At 42.9% G+C, this 20,000-nt stretch overlaps 1 protein-coding gene across 2 annotated transcripts in view; it reads left to right on the plus strand.

Moving 5' to 3' along the window:
* Positions 1-20,000, plus strand: part of LOC112234933 (phosphatidylinositol 3-kinase regulatory subunit gamma) — a 352,082-nt gene that overhangs the window by 166,535 nt on the left and 165,547 nt on the right. For both annotated transcript variants that reach the window (XM_042322419.1, XM_042322420.1), the window contains exons 6-7: positions 8,089-8,290; positions 13,220-13,305. In XM_042322419.1, coding sequence (XP_042178353.1) covers positions 8,089-8,290; positions 13,220-13,305 — 288 coding nt within the window. The remainder of the gene's footprint in view (positions 1-8,088; positions 8,291-13,219; positions 13,306-20,000) is intronic.

The raw sequence follows: 20,000 nt of genomic DNA on the forward strand, positions 1-20,000 counted from the left end.
TTAAAATGTTAACCCAGGGTTAAGGATAGGAAAATGCAGTATGAAAAGCCATGTTAAATATAGTTGCTAAGCGAAGTTGCTGAACATCAGTCAGATCCAGCCAACCCTCTAGCTAGCTCCTGCCCCCAGGGTCATGGATGGGACACCCTGCTTTAACCTCTGGGACTGAAGTGCAGTATATATCCCATGGCTAAACTTCAGAGTGTCACCGCTTACCACTCTGCCAGCCTGCCTGACCCTCCAACCCATCAGAGAGAGAGAGAGAGAGAGAGATGTTCCCTCTCTCAGCTCAGTTGTCTGTTGGCCCAGCTCCAGATTAATATATCTTATCCCTCTCTCCAATGTCTGCACTGTCCTCACATCTCTCTCTTTTACAGACATGCTGTAGCACCTGATCTATTTTTCATGACCCTTTCCCTTGAACATAAGGAGAGTCGTGCTTTCTGTGGGCGGTGTGTGTGTAGGTGTTTGCAGTGGCGTGTGTGTGTGAAAGCTTTTGTGTATGCGAGTGTGTGTGTGGGAACACCTTAGGGTAGACTGGGGCCATGGCAACCCTCGGGCCGAGTTCACACTCTCTCCCCCCTGACCTCCCCCCAAATTATTCAGCCTCTCCCTTCCTCCGCCAACAACAGCAGCTTCAGTCAATGATGTACGTGCTTGTCTCTCCCGGCTCCTACCTGTTTCATCACACTCCCAGCACAAGCTTCTCTCTTTTATTTATGGGAACATTTTAAGTCAGGATAAACCACTTGAAAAGACGCATGGTGGAAATTTGAGTGTTCTGTGAGTTTAAGCTGACTAAAATGGAACTTGTTTTTTGACTTTGGATGGTGGTCTGCTGTAAAACAGTAATACATCAAATCAAATCAAATACAACAACCTTATAGTGAAATGCTTAATGTACTTACAAGCCCTTAACCAACAATGCTTTAAGAAGTTTTAAGAAAAATAAGTGTCAAGTAAAAATTAGATAAGTAAAAAAATAGATAAGTAAAAAATAGAAAATAAAAGTAAATAATAATTAAACGGCAGCACGGTTGGGATGGTGTTCTTCGGCTTGCAACCCTCCCCCTTTTTCCTCCAAACATAACAATGGTCATTATGGCCAAACAGTTCTATTTTTGTTTCATCAGACCAGAGGACATTTCTCCAAAAAGTACGATCTTTGTCCCCATGTGCAGTTGCAAACCGTAGTCTGGCTTTTTATGGCGGTTTTGGAGCAGTGGCTTCTTTCTTGCTGAGCGGCTTTTCAGGTTATGTCGATATAGGACTCGTTTTACTGTGGATATAGATACTTTTGTACCTGTTTCCTTCAGCATCTTCACAAGGTCCTTTGCTGTTGTTCTGGGATTGATTTGCACTTTTCACACCAAAGTACGTTCATCTCTAGGAGACAGAACGCGTCTCCTTCCTGAGCGGTATGACGGCTATGTGGTCCCATGGTGTTTATACTTGCGTACTATTGTTTGAACAGATGAATGTGATACATTCAGGCATTTGGAAATTGCTCCCAATGATGAACCAGACTTGTGGAGGTCTACAATTGTTTTCCTGAGGTCTTGTCTGATTTCTTTTGATTTTCCCATGATGTCAAGCAAAGAGGCATGGAGTTTGAAGGTAGGCCTTGAAATACATCTACAGGCACACCTCCAATTGACTCAAATGATGTCAATTAGCTTATCAGAAGCTTTTAAAGCCATGACATCATTTTGGGGATTTTCCAAGCTGTTTAAAGGCACAGTCAACTTAGTGTATGTAAACTTCTGACCCACTGGAATTGTGATACAGTGAATTATAAGTGAAATAATCTGTCTGTGAACAATTGTTGGAAAAATGACTTGTGTCCTGCGCAAAGTAGATGTCCTAACCGACTTGTCAAAACTATAGTCTGTTAACAAGAAATGTGTGGAGTGGTTGAAAACGAGTTTTAATGACTCCAACCTAAGTGTATGTAAACTTCTGACATCAACTGTATTTAAACGCTACTCTCCAGGAGTGAGACAGACCAACCGACCGTCTGGTGCTCAAGGTCACGGTCAGGCTGACCGACCATGCGACTGGCAGTGTAACAGCAATCCCAGCAGACTTCATCCAGGTGTCTCAGTCCCATCCCTTTGTGTCTGTCTCAGACAATAGAAGTGGTCAGTCATCCTATTGGCCTAATCCAGACTCAGAGTGACATCTCTAAGAACCCAGGGTACAGGGCAAGCTTTACAGCCAGACCATGCCCATCTGGACCGGACAAAGGGGGGCACCCAGCTCTAACCCTCCCTTACTTCCTCCTCCCTAGTCAGCCCAGCTCTAACCCTCCCTTACTTCCTCCTCCCTAGTCAGCCCAGCTCTAACCCTCCCTTACTTCCTCCTCCCTAGTCAGCCCAGCTCTAACCCTCCCTTACTTCCTCCACCCTAGTCACCCCAGCTCTAACCCTCCCTTACTTCCTCCTCCCTAGTCAGCCCAGCTCTAACCCTCCCTTACTCTCTCCTTCCTAGTCAGTCCAGCTCTAACCCTCCCTTACTTCCTCCTCCCTAGTCAGCCCAGCTCTAACCCTCCCTTACTTCCTCCTCCCTAGTCAGCCCAGCTCTAACCCTCCCTTACTCTCTCCTCCCTAGTCAGCCCAGCTCTAACCCTCCCTTACTTCCTCCTCCCTAGTCAGCCCAGCTCTAACCCTCCCTTACTTCCTCCTCCCTAGTCAGCCCAGCTCTAACCCTCCCTTACTCTCTCCTCCCTAGTCAGCCCAGCTCTAACCCTCTCTTACTTCCTCCTCCCTAGTCAGCCCAGCTCTAACCCTCCCTTACTTCCTCCTCCCTAGTCAGCCCAGCTCTAACCCTCCCTTACTCTCTCCTCCCTAGTCAGCCCAGCTCTAACCCTCCCTTACTTCCTCCTCCCTAGTCAGCCCAGCTCTAACCCTCCCTTACTTCCTCCTCCCTAGTCAGCCCAGCTCTAACCCTCCCTTACTCTCTCCTCCCTAGTCAGCCCAGCTCTAACCCTCTCTTACTTCCTCCTCCCTAGTCAGCCCAGCTCTAACCCTCCCTTACTTCCTCCTCCCTAGTCAGCCCAGCTCTAACCCTTCCTTACTTCCTGCTCCCTAGTCAGCCCAGCTCTAACCCTCCCTTACTTCCTCCTCCCTAGTCAGCCCAGCTCTAACCCTCCCTTACTTCCTGCTCCCTAGTCAGCCCAGCTCTAACCCTCCCTTACTTCCTCCTCCCTAGTCAGCCCAGCTCTAACCCTCCCTTACTTCCTCCTCCCTAGTCAGCCCAGCTCTAACCCTCCCTTACTTCCTCCTCCCTAGTCAGCCCAGCTCTAACCCTCCCTTACTCTCTCTTCCCTAGTCAGCCCAGCTCTAACCCTCCCTTACTTCCTCCTCCATAGTCAGCCCAGCTCTAACCCTCCCTTACTTCCTCCTCCCTGGGCTGTCCAGTGTCCTTATGGACAGATGGAAATCCAGTCAACCGGTTAGTGGCACCAAAAGGTCTACCCCCCTTCCTCCCTGTCCAGTTCTAGTCTCAGTGTCCAGTAGATCCTCAGGGACAGATGGACAGGTCAAGTTCCCAGCCTTGGCCTCTATTGAGCCAGGATCAGACCGTATTGATAAGGTTCTGGGGGGGGGGTGATAACACCTCCAGACGGGATGTGGGTGGGAGGGCAGGGGTCTGGTGGGGGGGGTCTAGAGTGGGTAGCGGTCATTGGCTGTGTCTGTGGTCCGAGGAGGCGAGACAAGAGGAGGTCAACACAGCTGCCCTCTATCAGACCAGACAGATTGTCAACTATATATCATCCAACAACTCTGACCGACACACACCCACCCACCCACACATATATACACACACTCCCCCTCAACACACACAACCTCCTCCCTCCCCAAGCCCTCCTAACCCTCTCACAGTGTGTCCCTAACCTCTAACCCCTGACCCTAAGACACTTATCTCATATAATCACCCCGGGCCAGCCTTAACCAGGCCATCCCTATTGGCCCCAGGCGTGGGTGGAAGTCATTAAGAGAAAAGCCTGTCTCAGCCATGCTACTATAGCAGCTAACAGGAGAGTAGTCCTCCTTATCAACAGACATGAGGCGCTCCACGAATGAGCACTTCTGCAGCTAACATACAATCACACACACACACACACACTCACACACACACTCACACTCACACTCACACACACACACACACACACACACACACACACACACACACACTCACACATACACACACATACATACACACACATACATAATCACACACACACACACACACACACACACACACACATAATCACACACACACACATCACACACACATACACACACACATACACAAAATCACACACACACATATACACTCACACCTACACACACTCACACACAACACATAATCACACACACAACACACACACACACACACACACACACACACACACACACACACACACACACACACACTAAGGCTCAACACAAACACTCTTCCACTCTTAGCTTCAGAACACACCATTAGTCAGGATTGACAGATTTACTGAGACTATCCTCCTGGTGGTTGTTTACGTCCAGAGCACTTTGACTTAGGATCGATCACAAACACGGGTAAAAAAATCTAATAAAAATTCTTTGCAAAGTCCAAATGCACCACTATAATAGGTCAATATGGATCACATTCTGTTTCTTTTGTGTACACTATGTGAATGAAGAAAGCTAGCTCCATTATATTTTAGTACCTATACTAAATATAAAAAGGCCGTTTCCAATAGAAGACAGGGTTGCTTCTCCTTAGTAGCAGAATCAAATCAAGGCTGGACACAAAACACAGTACACTCTGCACACTACAGTACACTACAGTACACTCAGTACCCTACAGTACAGCACACTCACTACAGTACACTGCAGTACACTACAGTGCACTCAGTACAGTACACTCACTCTAGTACACTCCAGGGCACTACAGTACAGTACACTCCAGTACACTCCAGTACACTACAGTATACTCCAGTACACTCCAGGGCACTACAGTACAGTACACTCCAGTACACTCCAGTACACTCATCGTTAAGCAGAGTGCAGAAGTGCATGAGCAATACGTAGTGGCTATGTGATCTTCCACCGAGAGAACCCCCAGCTGCCTAGACAGCAGAGTATTGCAGAGGTACCTATGTTGGGTCTTTTGGTGAGAGCATCATTATGCCTTCTCCTCTCTAAACAACAACATCGTCTGAGCTGTGAGAACACACGTCTGATCCCATCCAGAGACACAGAGACACAGCGTTTATAACTGTTATCCCATATATATGCTGTCCCATCAAAGCTAACGGCATGGATGGGTGACTACAACAGATTGCCATTCTAGACAGCAGTGCTGCTGTTGGGGAGGCTATAATTCTGAATTCAAATCTCCCTGTATATCTGTCAAATTTTCAAATTACTGATTAGACCTTCCGAAAGTGTTTACACCCCTTGACTTCTTCCACATTTTGTTGTGTTAGAGCCTGAATCGAAAATGTATTAAATTTAGATTTTGTGTCACTGGCCTCCACACAATACCCAATCATTTTTTACAAATTAATAAAAAATGTAATGCTGAAATGTCTTGAGTCAATAATTATTCAATCCCTTTGTGATGGAAAGCCTAAATAAGTTCAGGATTAAAAATGTGTTTAACCAAGTCACATAATAAGTTGCATGGACATTTCCAAAAGCCTGTTTTCATTTTGTCATTATGGGGTATTGTGTGTAGATTGATGAGGACTTGTATTTATTTCATCCATTTAGAAAAAGGCTGTAACGTAACAAAATGTGGAAAAGGGGAAGGGGTCTGAAAAGTTTCCAAATGCATAGCTTTTGCATATGTAAGGTCCCTCAGTCGAGCAGTGAATTTCAAACACAGATTCAACAACAATGACCAGGGAGGTTTTCCAATGCCTCACAAAGAAGGACACCTATTGGTAGATGGGTAAAAAAAGCAGACATTGAATTTCCCTTTGAACATGGTGAAGTTATTCATTACACTTTGGATGGTGTATCAATACAGCCAGTCACTACAAAGATACAGGTGTCCATCTTAACTCAGTAGCCGGAGAGGAAGGAAACCGCTCAGGGATTTCACCATGAGGCCAATGGTGACTTTAAAACAGTTACAGAGTTTAATGGCCGTGATAGGAGAAAACTGAGGGTGGATCAACAACATTGTAGTTAGTCCACAATACTAACCTTAATGACAGAGTGAAAAGAAGGAAGCCTGTACAGAATACAAATATTCCAAAACATGCATCCTTTTTGCAACAAGGTACTAAAGTAATACTGCAGAAAATGTGTGAAAGAAATTCACTTTATTTCCTGAAAACAAAGTGTTATGTTAGAATCACTGATACTTACAGTGCATTCGGAAATGAATCAGACCCCTTGACTTTTCCACATTTTGTTACATTACAACCTTATTTTAAAATGGATTAAAAAATATATTAGTCTCATCAATATACATAAAATACCCCATCATGACAAACCGTAAACAGCTTTTCAGAATTACAGCTAATTTATTAAAAATAAAAAAACAAAAATACCTTATTTAAATAGTATTCAGACCCTTTGCTCTGAGACTTGAAATTTAGCTGATGTGCATTCTGTTTCCATTGATCGTCCTTGAGATGTTTCCACAACTTGATTGGAATCCAACTGTGGTAAATCCATTTGATTGGACATGATTTGGAAAGGCACACACCTGTCTATATAAGGTTCCACAGTTGACAGTGCATGTCAGAGCAAAAACCAAGTTGTGAGCTTGATGGAATTGTCGGGTACCAAAAAATGTCTGCAGCATTGAAGGTCCCCAACAGAGTGGCCTCAATCATTCTTAAATGGAAGAAGTTTGGAACCATCAAGACTCTTCCTAGAGCTGGCCGCCTGGCCAAACTGAGCAATCGGGCAGAAAGGCCTTGGTCAGGGACCAAGAACCTGATGGTCACACTGACAGAGCTCCAGAGTTCCTCTGTGGAGATGGGAGAACCTTCCAGAAGGACAACCATCTCTGCAGCACTCCACCAATCAGGCCTTTATTGTAGAGTGGCCAGACGGAAGCCACTCCTCAGTAAAAGGCACAAGACAGCCCGCTTGGAGTTTGCCAAAAAGCACCTAAAGACTCTCAGACCATGAGAAACGAGGTTCTCTGGGCTGATTGAAACCAAGATTGAAATCTTTGGCCTGAATGCCAAGCGTCACGTCTGGGGGAAACCTGGCACCATCCCTACGGTGAAGCATGGTGGTGGCAACATCATGCTGTCGGGATGTTTTTCAGCAGCAGGGACTGGGAGACTAGTCAGGATCGAGGCAAAGATGAATGGAGCAAAGTACAGAGATTCTTCATGAAAACCTGCTCCAGAGTGCTCAGGACCTCAGACAGGGGTGAAGGTTCACCTTCCAACAGGACAACGACCCTAAGCACACAGCCAAGACAAAGCAGGAGTGCCTTCGGGACAAGTCTCTGAATGTCCTTGAGTGGCCCTGCAGAGTAGAATGGGACAAACTCCCCAAATACAGGTGTGCCAAACTTGTAGTGTCCCAAGAAGACTTGAGGCTGTAATCGCTGATGCTTCAACACCTTTGACTGAGTAAAGGGTCTGAATAATTGTGTAATTGTGATATTTCAGTTTTTTAAATTTATACATTTGCAAAAAAACAAAAAAAACGATGTTTGCTTCGTCATTATGGGAGATTGTGTGGAGATCAATGAGGCTGAAATACAGCAGTAACGTAACAAAATGTGGAAAAAGTCAAGGGGTCTGAATACTTTCCGAATGCACCGTATGTAAATGAGATATTTCTGTATTTCATTTTCAATAAATTTGCAAATGTCGTAAAACATGTTTTCACTTTGTCATTATGGGTTATTGTGTGTAGATGGGTGAGAAAATACATGTATTTAATCCATTTTCAATTCAGACTGTAACACAACATATGGAGAAAGTCAAGGGGTGTGAAAACCTTCTGAAGGCACTGTAGGTGTGTTCTGTTATTAGTGCCTGGCTCTCTGTCCCAGCGCACACGCATACACACACAAATACAATTCACACTTGTACTCATTCCCCCTCTCTCTGTCTTGCTACTCCAGAGACTCAGAGCGTGGAGGAGTGTGGCGAGAAGCTGAAGAAGATCCTAGAGTCCCCCAGTGTCCCCCAGGCCAACCACCAGCTCCTGGTGCACCTCACCAGACACTTGGTCAGGGTGGCCCAGAGTGGGGCTCAGAACCAGGCAAGCCCCAGGCTTCTAGGCCAGACCTTCAGTGAGGCCATCTTCAAACACTCCCACTTCTGGTAAGACTGATTGGTGCATTGGTGAAGTGGTTTGGTGTTGGAAAAAAGGTGCTATCAAGAACCTAAAAGGGTTATTCGGCTGTCCCCATAGGAGAACCCTTTTAAAATCTTTTTTTGGTTCCAGGTATATCCAACAGGTATAGGAAACATATCAAGCATGGGTCTTATGCATGCTATATTCTCAGATATATACTGACATTCTCAGATATACTGTATACTGACATTCTCAGATATTTTTATACTGACATTCTCAGACATACTGTATACTGACATTCACAGATATATATACTGGCATTATCAGATATATATAATGATATTCTCAGATATATAGTGACATTCTCAGATATATATACTGACATTCTCACATATATATACTGACATCCTCAGATATATACTGGCATTCTCAGATATATATAATGATATTCTCAGATATATATACTGACATTCTCAGATATATATATACTGACATTCTCAGATATATATAATGATATTCTCAGATATATATACTGACATTCTCAGATATATATACAGTGGGGAGAACAAGTATTTGAAACACTGCCGAGGTAACGAGTTCAAACAGGTGCAGTTAATACAGGTAATGAGTGGAGAACAGGGGGGCTTCTTAAAGAAAAACTAACAGGTCTGTGAGAGCTGGAATTCTTACTGGTTGGTAGGTGATCAAATACTTATGTCATGCAATAAAATGCAAATTAATTATTTAAAATCATACAATGTGATTTTCTGGATTTTTGTTTTAGATTCTATCTCTCACAGTTGAAGTGTACCTATGATAAAAATTACAGACCTCTACATGCTTTGTAAGTAGGAAAGTAGTGTATCAAATACTGGTTCTCCCCACTGTATACTGACATTCTCAGAAACGTATAGTTTGGATTTACATTTGGTTGAGTTGTCAACTAAAGTTAATTCAACTTGAAATCAACAAAAAATGTCACCATGTCTTTTGATTTAGGTTAAAAGTTGGGTGAAAAAAAGACTAAATTACTTTTTTCCACGTTGATTCAACGTCATCACGCATATTGTTTTGGTTGTAATGATGTGGAAACAACGTTAATTCAAACTGTTTTTGTCCAGTGGGAAAGCATTAGCATGTTGAGTATGCTGTTTGTTCATACACTGCCAAAGCTCACCGGGAGAATTGCTCTGTATCACGCAGGAATGTCCGTTTCTGGCTTCTGTTTACAAAGAAATCTGGAATAGGAGATTACAGTCAATGAGTCAGAACTCGTGATATTTGCGTAGCCTCTTCCACTCGCTCTGTCGCTCGCCTCTGACGTCACCAGAAGGAGTGAGCGTGCTGGGCCATCCCAGAATGCATTGCTCTCTCTGGCCCGTCGCTCTGTCAGGTTTTTTATGAAAACTTGACCCATGGTGCTCCAGCCCCCCAGCCATAACCACCAGAGAAACAGATGGAGGGAGGCCAACCTGAGTCTGTTTGTCTGACCTTTCTAACATAGGATGTAACCCAAATGGCACAATAATCCCTATGTAGTGCACTACTTTTTACCAGGGCCCATAGGACTCTGATCAAAAGTATTGCACTACGTACCCTGATTTGGGACTCAGACGTAAGCTCAGTGGATTAGACCAAAGAGAGAAACGGCAGGGCAGGGAGAAGGGTCTTCTTAACCATTTAGCGCCATGCCAGGCAGAGAACTCTGCCAAGTACTTCCAAAACCAAACAACGCAGATCATGGAGTGTTTAGTAGTATATCATATAGTAATAGATCATATACTAATAGTAGATCATATAGTAGTATATCATATAGTATATCATATAGTAGTAGATCATATAGTAGTATATCATATAGTAATAGATCATATACTAAAAGTAGATCATATAGTAGTATATCATATAGTAATAGATCATATAGTAGTATATCATATAGTAATAGATCATATAGTAGTATATCATATAGTAATAGATCATATACTAATAGTAGATCATATAGTAGTATATCATATAGTAATAGATCATATAGTAGTATATCATATAGTAATAGATCATATAGTAGTATATCATATAGTAATAGATCATATAGTAGTATATCATATAGTAATAGATCATATAGTAGTATATCATATAGTAATAGATCATATAGTAGTATATCATATAGTAATAGATCATATAGTAGATCATATAGTAATAGATCATATACTAATAGTAGATCATATAGTAGTATATCATATAGTAGATCATATAGTAATAGATCATATACTAATAGTAGATCATATAGTAGTATATTATATAGTAGTAGATCATATAGAAGATCATATCTACTACTAGATCATTTAGTAGTAGATCATATAGTAGTAGATCATATAGTAGTAGATCATATAGTAGTAGATCATATAGAAGTAGATCATATAGTAGTAGATCATATAGTAGTATATCATATAGTGATAGATCATATAGTAGTAGATCATATAGTAGTAGATCATATAGTAATAGATCATATAGTAGTATATCATATAGTAGTAGATCATATAGTAGTAGATCATATAGTAGTATATCATATAGTAATAGATCATATAGTAGTATATCATATAGTAATAGATCATATAGTACTATATCATATAGTAATAGATCATATAGTAGTATATCATATAGTAATAGATCATATAGTAGTATATCATATAGTAATAGATCATATAGTAGTATATCATATAGTAATAGATCATATAGTAGTATATCATATAGTAATAGATCATATAGTAGTATATCATATAGTAATAGATCATATACTAATAGTAGATCATATAGTAGTATATCATATAGTAGATCATATACTAATAGTAGATCATATAGTAGTATATTATATAGTAGTAGATCATATAGAAGATCATATCTACTACTAGATCATATAGTAGTAGATCATATAGTAGTAGATCATATAGTAGTAGATCATATAGTAGTATATCATATAGTAATAGATCATATAGTAGTATATCATATAGTAATAGATCATATAGTAATAGATCATATAGTAGTAGATCATATAGTAATAGATCATATAGTAGTAGATCATATAGTAGTAGATCATATAGTAGTAGATCATATAGTAGTATATCATATAGTAATAGATCATATAGTAGTATATCATATAGTAATAGATCATATAGTAGTATATCATATAGTAATAGATCATATAGTAGTATATCATATAGTAATAGATCATATAGTAGTATATCATATAGTAATAGATCATATACTAATAGTAGATCATATAGTAGTATATCATATAGTAGATCATATAGTAATAGATCATATACTAATAGTAGATCATATAGTAGTATATTATATAGTAGTAGATCATATAGAAGATCATATCTACTACTAGATCATATAGTAGTAGATCATATAGTAGTATATCATATAGTAATAGATCATATAGTAGTATATCATATAGTAATAGATCATATAGTAGTAGATCATATAGTAATAGATCATATACTAATAGTAGATCATATAGTAGTATATTATATAGTAGTAGATCATATAGAAGATCATATCTACTACTAGATCATATAGTAGTAGATCATATAGTAGTATATCATATAGTAATAGATCATATAGTAGTATATCATATAGTAATAGATCATATAGTAGTAGATCATATAGTAATAGATCATATACTAATAGTAGATCATATAGTAGTATATCATATAGTAGATCATATAGTAATAGATCAAATACTAATAGTAGATCATATAGTAGTATATTATATAGTAGTAGATCATATAGAAGATCATATCTACTACTAGATCATATAGTAGTAGATCATATAGTAGTAGATCATATAGTAGTAGATCATATAGTAGTAGATCATATAGAAGTAGATCATATAGTAGTAGATCATATAGTAGTAGATCATATAGAAGTAGATCATATAGTAGTAGATCATATAGTAGTAGATCATATAGTACTAGATCATATAGTAGTAGATCATATTGTAGATCATATAGTACTAGATCATATAGTAGTAGATCATACAGTTCATTAATTGCATGTTCAGCAATTATTTACAGCATGTTCATTGATTGTTTATGGTTCATTGATCAAGCATGTGAATCAGTGTTAAAACCCTTTACAATGAAGATCTGTGAAGTTATTTGGATTTTTACAAATTATCTTCGATTTTTTGCTGAGTTTATATACTGTATTCTACACCAGCTACTGCATCTTGCCTATGCCTCTCGGTCATCGCTCATCCATATATTTATAGGTATATATTCTTATTCCATCCCTTTTCTTAGATTTGTGTGTATAAGGTAGTTGTTGTGAAATTGTTATATTACTTGTTAGATATTACTGCACTGTCGGAACTAGAAGCACAAGCATTTCGCTATACTCGCAATAACATCTGCTAACCATGTGTATGTGACCAATACCATTTGATTTGATTTGATTTGATTTGAAAGTGTATCATGCCTCAAAAAGTCATTTTGTTTAGTCATCTTCCTCTGAGAGAGGTCCGTCACACAGCCACCACAGGACTTGAATTATAGGGAATAAGTACCTAAGTTAATCAACAGTTTCTCTGACCCAGCAGCAGGCAAAATTCAATAGAGGAGAGCGGAAGGGAGGGAAGGAGGGAACGGGTTCATACCCCAGAAACTATCACTAGAACTACTAGTTTTACAATACCTTCAAAGAAGCCATTTTGTTTAATTTTCTAATGCAGTTCAACCATACAAATAGCTTGTATTGTTATCTGATGGATAGCATGCTCTCTCTCTTTTTCACTCCTCCCCTCTTTCTCGCTCTGTTCAAGTGACGTTGTAACTCTTGACTCCCCAACAACACGATGTTATGTTTATGTCAATATTTACATCAATGACTTCTTGACCTCTCTGTCCCTTCCTTTGACCTCTGACCTATTTCCCTGCCTGTCTATCTGCATGCAGTGCGGACGTAAACCCAGAACACCACGTGAAGATCATGGAGGCCCTGATTGCAGCCGGGGGACTGGTGGAGATACAGGCAGCCCCAGGTAGGACACTCCCCTTTGGATCTGACCTGCAGCACCCCCCTTCTCTCTGTGCCAACATGGTGGAGGGTCATGGACTTATACAAGTACTGTGTCACAAATGAGTTCAGATGTTCTACACAGTGCACTACTTCTGAACAGGGTCCACAGGAAGGCCTTGGTCTTTACTTCAGTAGAGAATACAGAGGTCCTCATTGTGGTTCCTGGATTTGCTATTATTCGATGTGTCTCACAATTCAGCTTCATCGTGTTTCATAATATGACAGACACACCTACATATGACTGTGCAGTTTGTTGTTCCACTACGACAACAGACCTGCCTGAGGAGGACTCTGTGGGGAGAGGGAGGAAGGGGTGATGAGTGGAGAGGAAGGGTGAGAAGGGGAGAGCAAGGGTGAGGGGGTGGTGATGAGGGGAGAGAAAAGGTGAGAAGGAATCTGTGGGGAAGAGGGGAGAGGAAGGGTGAGGGATGGGAGAGGTGAGGAGAGGTGGGGAGGGTTGAGGGGAAATATGTCGGGAGGAGGGGAGAGGAAGGGTGATGAGGGGAGAGGAGGGGTGAGGAAGGGTGAGGGAGGGGTGATGAGGGGAAAGGAGGGGTGAGAAGGACTCTGGGGAGGAGGGGGAGGAGAGAGGATTGGGAGGAGGGGTAAGGAGGGGAGGGGAGAGGAGGAGTGAAGGATGAGGTAGACGAGTCACTTTGTGGTCACCACTGTTTTATCAGTATGATGATGTCTGTCTGTCAGTACGATGTCTGTCTGTCAGTACGATGTCTGTCTATCAGTACGATGTCTGTCTGTCAGTACGATGTGTGTCTGTCAGTACGATGTCTGTCTGTCAGTACGATGTGTGTCTGTCAGTACGATGTCTGTCTGTCAGTACGATGTCTGTCTATCAGTACGATGTCTGTCTATCAGTACGATGTCTGTCTGTCAGTACGATGTCTGTCTGTCAGTACGATGTGTGTGGGTCATGGGAAGAAGGCTCTGTTTGTGTGTGATTGCTTCGGTGCATGCATGCGTGTGCGCTCGTGTGTGTATGAGTGCGTGCTTGGGTGCGTGTGTGTGTGCTTGCGTGGGTGCGAGTTTGTGTGGCATACAGAGCGACCCAGGCCCAGCGAGAGGTCACATTTTATCTACAGTGGCAGGATGTCTGTAGAATGGGATAGTGGTAATACTATCCAAGGACAGGCTGGTTCTAGAAGGCTCGGCAGGGTTCTGGCAGAGAGTGGACTTTCTGTATTCTGTCCTTCCTGTAAGAATCAGCCCACTGCCAGCTTGGGGTTTGTTATATCTGGTGGTTTTAATGAAAATAATTGAGCAGCTGCCCAAAGCTGGGCCATGTAGTTTATTTAACTTATGTATTTCTCACAGTGGGAAAACGACTTGGAATCCCTCTCTACCACAACCTCCAGTGGAAAAGAGCAGTTTGGTTTATGAAATGTCCTGAGCTACTGTTACAAATAGTGTGTATAGCATAAAATAATACCATACATCTTCCTCCATTTGTTTGCTTTGCCACGAAAGCTGCGATAACTTAACGGCATCTGTGCATTTTCTCTGGCTGGTTCTCCGGGTGTTTATGTAGCAGAAACAATGCCTGGAGGGTCAGCCAACCTCAGGGTAACACTGTCAGAGAAGATAATTAGACCTAAAGAGGTTGTTAGGATTGTCTTGTAACCTCTGTATAAGTTTGTGTGTGTGTGTTTTTGTGTGTGCTTGCGTGCGTGTGCATTTGCATTTGTGTGAAAGGGTCTTAGTTAGCCAGCCAGCCAGCCAGACAGACAGACAGATAGGCAGGCAGGCAGGCAGGCAGACAGGCAGACAGGCGGTGGGTGGGGTACTGAATGAGGTGTTAAGGGTCAGACAACAGGTGTGTGTTGATTATGAGGGGTGGGATTTTGGTTAAGATTATGGGGTCAGACGGTGGGGGTGTGTGGGGGCTTGTGTTGGGGTTAAGATTATGGGGTCAGGCGGGTGTGTGTGGGGGCTTGTGTTGGGGTTAAGGTTAAGGTTATGGGGTCAGGTGGGTGTGTGTGGGGGCTTGTGTTGGGGTTAAGATTATGGGGTCAGGTGGGTGTGTGTGGGGGGCTTGTGTTGGGGTTAAGATTATGGGGTCAGGCGGCGGGGGTGTGTGGGGGCTTGTGTTGGGGTTAAGGTTAAGGTTATGGGGTCAGGCGGTTGTGTGTGGGGGCTTGTGTTGGGGTTAAGATTACGGGGTCAGGCGGGTGTGTGTGGGGGCTTGTGTTGGAGTTAAGATTATGGGGTCAGGCGGGTGTGTGTGGGGGCTTGTGTTGGGGTTAATGTTATGGGGTCAGGCGGGTGTGTGTGGGGACTTGTGTTGGGGTTAATGTTATGGGGTCAGTGGATATCGAGCCAGGTTATGGATCGATATCCATAGTACCACTTGGGGCAGAAGGTAACCTTATGGTTAGAGCGCTGGGCCAGTAACTGAAAGGTTGCTAGATCGAATCCCTATGCTGACAAGGTAAAAATCTGTCGTTCTGCCCCTGAACAAGGCAGTTAACCCACTGTTCCCCGGTAGGCTGTCATTGTAAGTAAGAATTTGTTCTTAACTAACTAGCCAAGTTAAATACATTTTTTTAACATGGTTGCTAGGGATGAGGTTGGGAAAGGGGAAGGGGTTATGGGTAATGTTATGGTTGATGACAGGGGTGGAACAACAGAATATGCCAGTACATCTCAGATTGGCTTTAACTTTAACACGGCCATCTCTACTCCCCTCCCTTCAGACCAATGTTATGGTTGTAAACATGAATGCCGGGTCCTATATTAACCCTTGGACTTGACCTTGGCCAGAACAAACGCACCATAACTCAGAGTCAATCATCACACTCAGCATGCTTGGAACAGAGAGCGGTTTATGGGGTAAGCTTTCACCACCCTGAGGGCCAGAGCCAGGGGGCGTGATGGGGGGGATAAGACATGGGGTTAGGTGTTTAGGGGGTTAGGGGGACATCATTTAGGGTATTCTTAGGGAATTTGAGGGACGGAGGCAGCAATGAAAGTGGAAACCTGTTTGGGGTAGTTGCTGCTCAACACTGATACCACTAAGCCTTTACATTACAGCAGCTCTTATACCCGTGTGTTTATGCTCTAAGTACTATAGTTACAGTGCCTTGTTAACAGTTGTAATTTGGTGTAATTGCCTAGCAATTACATAGCAATGGAGGTGAAGGTTTTGGGCATTAATAAGAAAGTGGAGTGGGGAACGCTATAATCTATTCAGCCTCCAGACAGACATTGTGTTGAAGTCCCAGTGCTGCTTTAAGTGTGTGGATTGGCAGGGTTACATCACACCAACAAAGACTGCTGTCTATTTGTGATGTCTCTGACATGCAGCTCGTTTTATAACCTGTCTGACACAACCCACTAGACAAGCTCTCTGAGTGGATGGATGGAATCTCTTCCAGATCATCTTGACATTTTGCGATTGCTTGAATGACTGTCCAGTATAGCATACCATATCTCTATATATTGTGGGTGTAACGGCTCTCTTCTATCTCCTCCTCTGACGAAGAGGTAGAACAAGGATCGGACCAAAATGCAGCGTGATGATGATTCATGATATATTTTAATGAAGGAAAACCTATACATACAGAAACTACAAAACTAACGAAATGAAATAATGAAAACCGAAACAGCCTATCTGGTGCAAACACAAAACACTAAGACAGGAGCAATCACCCACCAACACACAGTGAAACCCAGGCTACCTAAATATGGTTCCCAATCAGAGACAACGAGAATCACCTGACTCTGATTGAGAACCTCAGGCAGCCATAGACTATGCTAGACACCCCTACTCAGCCACAATCCCAATACCTACTAAAACCCCCAATACCACAACACAACACAAAATAACCCCATGTCACATCCTGGCCTGACCAAATAAATATATAAACACAAAATACTAAGACCAGGGCGTGACAGTGGGGTGGCGGGGAGCCTAGTGGTTAGAGCGTTGGACTAGTAACCGAAAGGTTGCAAGATAGAATCCCCGAGCTGACAAGGTAAAAATCTGTCGTTCTTCTCCTGAACAAGGCAGTTAACCCACTGTTCCCCGGTAGGCTGTCAGTGAAAATAAGATTTTGTTCTTAACGGTCTTGCCTAGAAAAATAAATATTATATCGCTAGCTATGATCGTCTCTATTCTGGCAACTCAAGACAAATCATTTTAATATGTATTGTTCACCTGCTTGTCTAGTCGCAGAAGTCAAGTCCACAGATCCTCATTTGTCAGATTGAATATCTGTCTTTGAAAGGGGCAGAGTAGCCACATAGTGTGGACAGATGCAGGTACTGTTGTCATATCTTATCGCAGACTATTTTCCTGTGCAGCAGGAAATGCAAATTGTAGTGTATTCAATGTTTTAAAAGGCTTCTAAAGTTTGTAATTTGCATTTTAAAATGTCAGACTTGATTTATTCTAACAAAAAAATTAGCAACCCCTGCAAAAATGGCAATTAATCCACATAATAATTAACATTTCCTGTTGCTGCGGGATTATTTTCCTGCTGTGAGAAACTGGTAAAATGTTGTTTGTGGAGAGCAGGGAGGTCAGGTTCAAGTCGCTATGGGGCCAGTGGTGGAGAGCACTTCACGGCTGTGGGGAGAAAGAGAGAGTTCAGGTTCATGTGTGAACAATTTTCTCCCCAACTGGCCCCATAATGAGCATCCCGCCGAGCTCCAGAGTCTACATTAGCCCAGGTCAAAGGTTAGACTAGCTCCCATGGGTGCACCGTTAACCCCTGAATAGGCCCAACCAAGCCACTGCAAATGGAGTCTTAAAATCTTACAATTCCAACCTGATACAGTCTTTACCTGAGTGGTCAATCCTTTGTGTGTGTACATCTATGTATTTGATGGAGCAGGAGTTTTAGGCCTCAGTGGAACCCAGCTCAACCAGTCAATCTGTCAGGCATTACCATCACGCCATAATAGCGTTACCAACCAAGAAAAAATACAAACTAAGAAAACAAACTCATTCACACACAGCCTGTTTGACTCTGTTATGACTTATTTTCCCCTGCCGAAGGCACGCAACCCCTGCCCACAGCCTAGGGAATGGAACAGACAACCCCCCCTCCCCCTACACATACACACAAACACACCCAACCATCCTAACCATCCCCCCTCCTCCCGGCCCCAGGCCATTTATTTGGGTCTTAATGTGTTCCAGGCAGGGAAAGTTTGTTGGTAAAACATTGCGTTTAAAGATAGATCTTGTGGGCTTGTGTTTGACTTCCCTCGTCTTGGATGACTGGGCCTGTCAGATACTGATGGATTCATTGTGGCTGTGAGCGTGTTGCTCTGAAAATAAAAAGAGCAAGAGAGAGGGTAAGAGAGAGAGAGAGAGAGATGGTAAGAGAGGGTAAGAGAGAGAGATAGAAAGAGGGGGGTAAGAGAGAAGGTAAGAGGCGAGAGAGAAGGTAAGAGAGAGAGAGGAGAGAGAGAGGGTAAGAGAGAAGGTAAGAGAGAGAGAGAGGAGGTAAGAGAGAGAGAGAAGGAGAGAGAGAGGGTAAGAGAGAAGGTAAGAGAGAGAGAGAAGGAGAGAGAGAGAGGGTAAGAGAGAAGGTAAGAGAGAGAGAGGGGAGGTGAGTGAGAGAGAGGGAGAGAGAGGGTAAGCGAGAGAGGAGAGAGAGAGAGGAGAGAGAGAGGGTAAGAGAGGAGAGAGAGAGAGATGGTAAGAGAGGGTAAGAGAGAGAGAGAGAGAGGGGGGGTAAGAGAGAGAGAGAGAGGAGAGGGAGAGAGAAGGTAAGAGAGAGAGAGAGAGAGAGAGAGGGTAAAGAGAGAAGGCAAGAGAGGAGAGAGAGGAGGAGAGAGAGAGGAGAGAAGGAGGGAAGAGAGAGAGGGTAAGAGAGAAGGTAAGAGAGAGAGAGAAGGAGAGAGGAGAGGGTAAGAGAGAGAGAGAGGAGAAATAGAGAGAGGGAGAGAGAGGGGAGAGAGAGGGTAAGCGAGAGAGAGGAGAGAGAGACAGGAGAGAGAGAGGGTAAGAGGGAGAGAGGGGGGAGAGGGTAGGAGGGGGTAAGAGAGAGAGAACGAGAGAAAGAAAGAAGAGAGAGAGGGTAAGAGAGAGAGGGAGAGAGAGAGGGGGGGGTAAGAGAGAAGGTAAGAGAAGGAGAGAGAGGGAGGGAGAGAGGGTAAGAGTGAAGAGTAAGAGAGAGGAAGGGAGAGAGAGGGTAAGAGAGAGAGGGAAGAGGAGAGAGAGAGGAGAGGAGTAGAGAGGGGGTAAGAGAGAGAGAGAAAGAGAGAAGGAAAGAGAGAGAGAGGGGGTAAGAGAGAAGGTAAGAGAGAGAGGGAGAGAGAGACAGTAAGAGAGAGGTAGAGGAGAGAGAGAGAGAGAGAGAGAGAGGGGAGAGAGAGATGGTAGAGAGAGAGGCAGTAAGAGAGAGAGAGGGAGATAGAGGGTAAGAGAGAGAGGAGAGAGAGAGAAGAGAGAGAGAGGGTAAGAGAGAGAAGGTAAGAGAGAGAGAGGGGGAGAGATGGTAGAGAGGGGGTAAGAGAGAGAGAGAAGAGAGAAAGAAAGAGAGAGAGAGGGTAAGAGAGAGAGAGAGAGAGAGAGATGGTAAGAGAGAAGGTAAGAGAGAGAGAGAGGGAGAGAGGGTAAGAGGGGAGGTAAGAGAGAGAGAAAGAGAGAAGGAAATAGAGAGGGAGGGAGAGAGGTAAGAGAGAGATGGT

The sequence above is a fragment of the Oncorhynchus tshawytscha genome, linkage group LG05 (assembly GCF_018296145.1).
Source record: "Oncorhynchus tshawytscha isolate Ot180627B linkage group LG05, Otsh_v2.0, whole genome shotgun sequence".
NCBI classification, from domain to species: domain Eukaryota; kingdom Metazoa; phylum Chordata; class Actinopteri; order Salmoniformes; family Salmonidae; genus Oncorhynchus; species Oncorhynchus tshawytscha.